This window comes from Monopterus albus, unplaced genomic scaffold, assembly GCF_001952655.1.
Source record: "Monopterus albus unplaced genomic scaffold, M_albus_1.0 scaffold43.1, whole genome shotgun sequence".
In the NCBI taxonomy this organism is placed as follows: Eukaryota; Metazoa; Chordata; class Actinopteri; order Synbranchiformes; family Synbranchidae; genus Monopterus; species Monopterus albus.
This window is the reverse complement of record NW_018127923.1, coordinates 1384015-1390960: the sequence shown is the minus strand read 5'-3', so window position 1 is coordinate 1390960 and position 6946 is coordinate 1384015. Positions and strand designations below refer to the sequence as shown.

The 6946-nt window shown below is 42.2% G+C and overlaps 1 protein-coding gene across 1 annotated transcript in view; it reads right to left on the bottom strand.

Moving 5' to 3' along the window:
- Positions 1 to 6946, bottom strand: part of setd5 (SET domain containing 5) — a gene marked incomplete at its 5' end in the record, with an annotated part of 34383 nt that overhangs the window by 10372 nt on the left and 17065 nt on the right. The window contains 3 exon segments of the mRNA XM_020599908.1: positions 457 to 936; positions 1082 to 1138; positions 5070 to 5299. Of these exon segments, the coding sequence (XP_020455564.1) occupies positions 457 to 936; positions 1082 to 1138; positions 5070 to 5299 (767 nt within the window).

Here is a 6946-nt window from a genome sequence, read left to right as displayed (position 1 = left end):
CTATAGCCTGGTAATCTGGCTTCCCTGTCAGCAGACTAATGGTATGCTGGTTGGCCCTCTGCCTTGGAAGAAAAGTGGAAGAAAGACTTGGCAAAAAGTGTCAAGGAGCAGTGAAGGAAAGGAAGGGGACTGAGGGAGAGGAGGGGAGGGAATGGGGAGGAAGGTCAAAGCTACAGAGTTGAAATCATTTCACATAAACACAGAAAATGGTAATATATGTCTCTTTTAAATGTTTGTTTTGGATCTGTCCACCTGACACAAGGGACCAACTGATATATTTAAGACAAAGTCAACAGGCAAACACAGAGCAAGGGGAAAAGCACATCATGACGGTTGGCTTTTCAATTTGCACATATAACACTCAATTCATTCGTGCTTGGGAAGAATAGAAGAAACTCATTAAGATCTACCTAAAAACACTGTTTTCACATTCTTATTAAGATGTGGAGAACTTGCCTTCTTCTTTTGTGGTGGATTGCTGGTGTGAGGTGGTGTGCCATTGCCTGGGTAACCTCCTCCTTGAGGCTCACCGTAGGGTGAAATGGAGCCAGGGCCCACATCTCCCATCAGCCCCTGGCCACTTATGGAACTGTGGAAGGACTCTGCAGGGGAAAAGCCTCCTTCTGACTGGGACAGGCGGCGATCAGTAATCACGGGGTTCCCCAGGTTTGCATTGAGAGGTGAGCAGGTGTATATGAGGTTGAACTCTGTCCTGAAGGCCTGCTCTCTGTTTTGGGGGTTTAGGTCTAAAGGACAGGACAACGGGTTTAGGGAACTGATCCCCCCAGATGGTGGAGCCTGGGAATCATGGCCTGAAGGGCCTCCAGGAAGGGAAAAGTCATCTGAGGTCATGGCCGCAGGGCTCTCCAAACTTGAGGGGAGTGACAGGTCAGGGAACTGAGGCCGAGGGACCTCAAAGTCTGTCTGAGGACATGGCTGAAGGCAGAGAAGGAAATGACAGAGAAATGGAAAGACAAAAGAAAAAGACAACAAAAATAAGACAAACATGAGTAGCCGGTCAGCAGCATTTAACTATCTGCATTAACACTTAGGAGTTAGCAGTGGTCAGAGAGAAATGTACCTCTGGAGAGATGGACTCTGGCCGGTGAACAGGAGATGCCTCAGGAGATGATATGTTCTAGAGGGAAAAGAAGAGGCTATTAGAAAGTTCACAGTATCAAACACACATCATTTATCCCAAATATCAATTATATTTAGACACTTTCCTCAAGGATATTGACAATAAATTAAGTTTTCCTGGGATGTTGTTGTTGCAGTCTGTTAATGTGTTTAATCCAAAAAAAGACTTAATTATGTCAAGCACCCACAAGGTTAATTTGCATACAATCAGAGGTTTATCTTCAGTGATAAATAATGCTCTACAGGTACACATTTTCATTCAACTGACAATCATAGTACACATATTAGCCTGTTGCTGAAACAAACACCTGCAATACACTACTATCTGCTTCTTAGCTTGCAGCCAATACTTTTCCATTAAAAGACACAGGGTCATGGATGTTCAGCTTCAGACCCAAATTAGCTAGGGCAACTGACATTATACACTAGACTTGTAGTTACAATCAGGAGGAAAGGTTTTCATTTACTTAATGTCTGACATGAATGCTCTCCTGGACTGTGTTTATGACTGGGACATAGTAAAAGCTGGCTGACCTACTGGGTACAGTTTACCAGACTTGGTGGTCATTCCTGAATTTTGGTGTCTCTATTTGAACTCTGACAGACAAGTTGCAAAAACTATATTTGTTGATCAAATCAAATCAAATTTATTTATGTAGCACTATAAAAGCATCCAGCTGACCAAAGTACTTTACATGGCAGAATAAAATCACAATAAATGACTAAAATAGAGTAAATAAGATCAATGCAAATAAAAATAAAACAGCACAATAACAGACACACAGTTAACATACATTCAATAAATAAAAAGGAATGCATCAGGTCCTACTGTGTATTAAAAGCCAAGCCAAATAAATATGTTTTAAGCAATGATTTAAAAGTACTGAGGTCAGTAGCTGACCTAACATTAAAAGGTAGACTATTCCACAATTTAGGGCCTTCAACAGTAAAAGCACGGTCACCCCAGCATTTATATCTGGCCCTTGGAACCTCTAAAAGAAACTAGCTTGAAGATCTGAGGGACCTTGTAGGTTTGTGCCAATGCACTAATTCAGTGAGGTAAAATGGAGCCAACCCATTAAGAGCCTTAAAAACAAAAATCAATAACTTAAAATCAATTCTAATACGGACTGGAAGCCAGTGGAGAGAAGCCAGTACTGGGGTTATATGCTCGAATTTCCTAGTATTTGTCAAAAGACGAGCAAATCTCAAAATCATTAAAAGAAAGGAATGACTTGACCTTGCTTAACAGCCTCAGGTGAAAGAAGCTAGATTTCACAACTGAGTTGATTTGCTTGTCAAACCTCAAGTCACCATCAAACATCACCCCTGGATTTTTTACAGACGACTTCAGATGTCGTGCTAGGGGGCCCAGGCCCTGGTTAGAAGCAGTTAAGTTTGCCAGGTAACCGAACAGCACACACTGTCTTATTTTCATTGAGATTTAAAAAGTTAAGCGCCAACCATGATGTCAAGTCTGTCAGACAGTCATACAGCGGCTGTAATGACCTCCCTCTTGATGCCTTTAACAGTAAGTAAATCTGAATGTCATCAGCATAACAATGAAAAGAAAGGCCATATTTCCTTAAGACAGATCCCAGTTGGAGCACGTACAAAGAGAAGAAAATGGGACCGAGCACAGATTCTTGGGGGACACCACAGGATAGGTTAGGACAGGACAGGTACCAATATTAACAATAGAGCTTCTATTAGTGAGATAAGATCTGAACCAGTTAAGAACATTACCTTGAATTCCTACGCACTGCTCCAAACGAGAGAGGATTTCATGATCCACTGTATTGAAAACAGCAGTGAAAATCTAAGAGCATATATTAATAATGCAGACTCAGTACTATGTTTTGATTTAAAACCAGATTGAAATTGCTCCTCAATACCATTATCTGTCAAAAAAGACTGGAGTTGGATAAAAACAATATTCTCCAGAACTTTGGACATAAAAGATAATTTAGACACTGGTCTAAAATTAGAGAACACTAAAGGATCAAGATTTGGCTTTTTTGAGAAGAGGCTGGACAATCGCTTTTTTAAAAGCATCTGGAACTGAGCCTGTCCTTAAGCATAAATTAATTAGAGCCATAAAGCTAGGCCCAACAGAGTCAAAAACACCCTTGAACGATCTAGTTGGTAAACAATCCAAAGAACAGTGAGATGTTTTCATGTGGTGGACCGGTTCAGACAGCATAGGCACAAACTGATCAAAGACAGTAGAATGCAGAGGAATATCAGATGGGTCAGAATTAGTATAACTGGAGGACTGCCTAATGCTAGTGATTTTATCAGTAAAATATTAAAGAAAACCCTCACATACTGCTACTGATGCCTCGAAATGAGAAGCAAGGTTACACGGGTTGATAACAGAATTAATTGTACTGAACAAGACCTGAGGTTTATGACGATTACTGATGACAATGTTGGAAAGGTAGCTTGATTTGGCAGATTTTACAGCCTTCTGATAGAGAGACAATCCCAGAAATGATGAAGACGTGGTTTATCCTTCTTCTATTTGCATTCAGCTTGCTGACATCTTTGTCTAAGTGCTCAAGTAGAGTCGTTTAGCCAAGACACTGCTTGCATCTTGGCTGCTGTGCATTGAAGGGGGGCAATAGAATCCAATATATCCTGGCAAGTGGTAGTTAATGAGTTTAACAATTCCTCAGGATTCATAAAGGAGGAGACATCATTTCTCAAATACAAACCAGAGTTTTTAAAATGAATAAAAAACTCTTCTGCTGTAAAAGAAGTGACAGTATGTCTAAAAGCAGCAGGAAAAAAAGGTTTGTCTACCAGTGACAGAGCAGCAACATTAAATAAAACAGGCAAGTGATCTGAAAACCAAGTCACAAATTTTGGTAATGGAAACAGGCAGTCCATCAGAGATCACAAGGTCCAGTGTGTGTCCACGCTCATGTGTAGGGCCATGCACTGACTGAGTGAGGTAAAAAGAGTCAATAATATTTAAAAAGTCTTTGGCCAATGGGTCATCAGGACAGCTGATGTGGATGTTAAAATCACCAAGTATTCAAAGTTTATCAGACTTTGGCAGGATAAAACCCAAGAAGTCAGAAAACTCTTGAATAAAACCCTTGTTGAATTTAGGCGGACGATAAACCACTGCACACAGCAGTGGGTAAGAGAACTCAACCACAAACATCCACTGGGACCTGCCGACATTTAAAACTGGTTTTAAAAAGCAGGCAGGGAGCTAAAAAAGGAACAATCCGGTGGAAGAAGTTCAGAAAATACATAATGCTCACCTTCCTTTAGGCAGGTCTCGGTCAGCAACATAAAATCCAGTTCCTGTGATATAAAAAAGTCATTTAAAATAAAAGTCTTGTTAGCCAGAGACCTTGCGTTAATCAAACCCATCAAGATCAATGAAGCAGAGTTCGGTGGCTGGGAAGACCATCTCAGTGATTGGAGATTGGACCAGTTTATATCTCTTCTGGGGCGTCACGGAAACTGGCAACTTGGAAGAGGCACCGAGAAGTCCGGAACAACAGGCCGAAGGTAGGCGTAAGTGAAGCCAGTGGGAGCCGACCTTGAGCCTGACAGCCACTCCTCCCCTCTTCCCTCGTCTTTTAGGCCGCTTTCTTCGTGGGCAAGCGAAGTAAGGATGGTGAAGGTATGTCGGTACCTTCGCCAGAGCCGGTGGGAGAGACACTGCATGATCCCAGCCAAATACACTGGGACACTTTTCCATGGACAATCGAATGTTAAGGGCTGTGCGATAGTAAACTAGTACAGCCGATGCATTCCAAAGAACAGTCACCAAAAACAGGGATAACAGTAACACACACAGGAGGGATCGACGGCAAGCCACAGACAATGGTGCCATCTCCTAACCGGAACCGGAAACGACCAGTGATGTAATCGTGATGATGTAAGCGTGTATGTGGTTGTGCACTTACTTCAAATTGCAGTGGTGTGTTGCAGCGGCTGGCGGGCAGTGAGGGCATGGGGGAGTAGGCTAGTCCATTGGGCAGCAGGGAACCAGAGGAGGTGTGGAGCAGCAGGTGGAGGGGGTCCTCTGGGAGAGGCGGTGTGATGGGTGACAGTGAGCGAAGCAGGTGGTCCGATGGTGCTGGTGTCATCTCTGCCATATACTTGGAGTGGCGCTTTTTAAATGGTGCATTGAGTTCTATGATTTTAAAGACAGAAAATGTGGAAACCAGCTAGAAAGTTGAAAAAATGGTAATGACAAGACAACAGTTATGACTGCAAAATGTATTTTATCTGGATTGCAGTTACAAAAAGAATGCATCCTTAAATGTCATTTTCCGGCCTACAGTGGCATGAAGCTGTACACATCAACGGTGGCAAACATTTTCCCATTGAATTCAATGAGAACGCGTGTATGTGAACCCTTTGGAACCACCAGCGCTAACAGTCTAGTCAGTGAGTTAGAGCTACACTAACTTATAAAAACACAAATATAGAAGCATCTGCTGATGTGACCCATGCTTTACAAAAAGCGATCTAACAGAAACCAGCTAAAAGCTTAAAGGCATCATTGGAGCTGGTTAACATCTCTGCTCGTCAGTCTGCTATACCCCAAACATAGCGTATGGTACACCATGCTGGTGTCCACTAGCTGAAGCTCAGTAGAAGTTAGATGATACAAAAGGATTTAAACATTTAAGTGCTTTAGAATGACTTCAAATGAGCAAAGCCATTTTGGGGTGGCTAAATCACCAGTAATAAGAGCTATGGGAGATTGTGGTCCTGACAGAGCCCTGGTCGAGCAAGAACGATCAAATAAGGCAACTAAGATCTACCCTTTTGGCTGCAGATTTAATCTGAAATGAATAAAACTGCAATTTTTGCCCATTAATTGGCACTCAGTAAGCCTTAATGACAGAGTGAAAACATGTTATTATTCAGCTTTGCAACTTTATTAAAATTAAAAACTGAAATCTCCCATTTCCATAAGTATTCTGGGCCTTAATTCAGTACTTTAGAGAAGCTTCAGAAAGCTCTTCACTTCTTGCACACTTTACTGTGCCCTGTCAAGCTCCATCAGATCAGGTGCAAAGCATCTGAGAACCACCATCTTCAGATCTCTGCACAGATGTTTCAGTGGGGTTTAAATTTGGCCTTTGGCTGGGCCTCTCAAGGATAGTCAGAGACTTACCCTGAAGCTGCTCTAGTGTTGTCTTGGCTGTACTGTATGCTTCAGGTTATTGTCCTGTTGAAAGATGCATCATTGCCCCAGTTTGAGGTCTCTGCACTCTGGAGCAGGTTTTCTTCAAGGACCTCTCTGCATTTGGCTGCAGACATCCTTTAGTTCTGATCAGTGTCCCTGTCCCTGCTGCTGAGAAGAACTTCCATAGCATGACGCTGACAACACCATGCTTCACTGTGGGAATTTATTAGTCAGGGTGATGAGCAGTGCCTGGTGTTCACCAGACACAGTGCTTGGAGTATTGCCTTTAAATTCTGTTTAACAAGTAGCTGTCATTTGTCTTTCTTCTGTCTGGCCACTCTTACATAAAGGTCTGAGTGATAGAGAGCTGCCAAGATGGTTGTCCTTCCAGCAAATTTTCCATCTCTGCAGATGACCTCTGAGATGAGTTCTGTTAGAGGGACCGTTGGGTTCTTGATCATATCTCAAGGAGAATTAAAGCAAACAAAATGCACCTGACCACAGTCTGGACTCCCAAAGCAAAGGGTCTAAATACTTTTGTAAATTTATGTTTTCAGTTTCTGATTCTTATTAAATGTGAGAAAACTAACTTTTTCTCTGTCATTCTGGATTACTGGTATCAATTGTGTGTGTGTGTGTGTG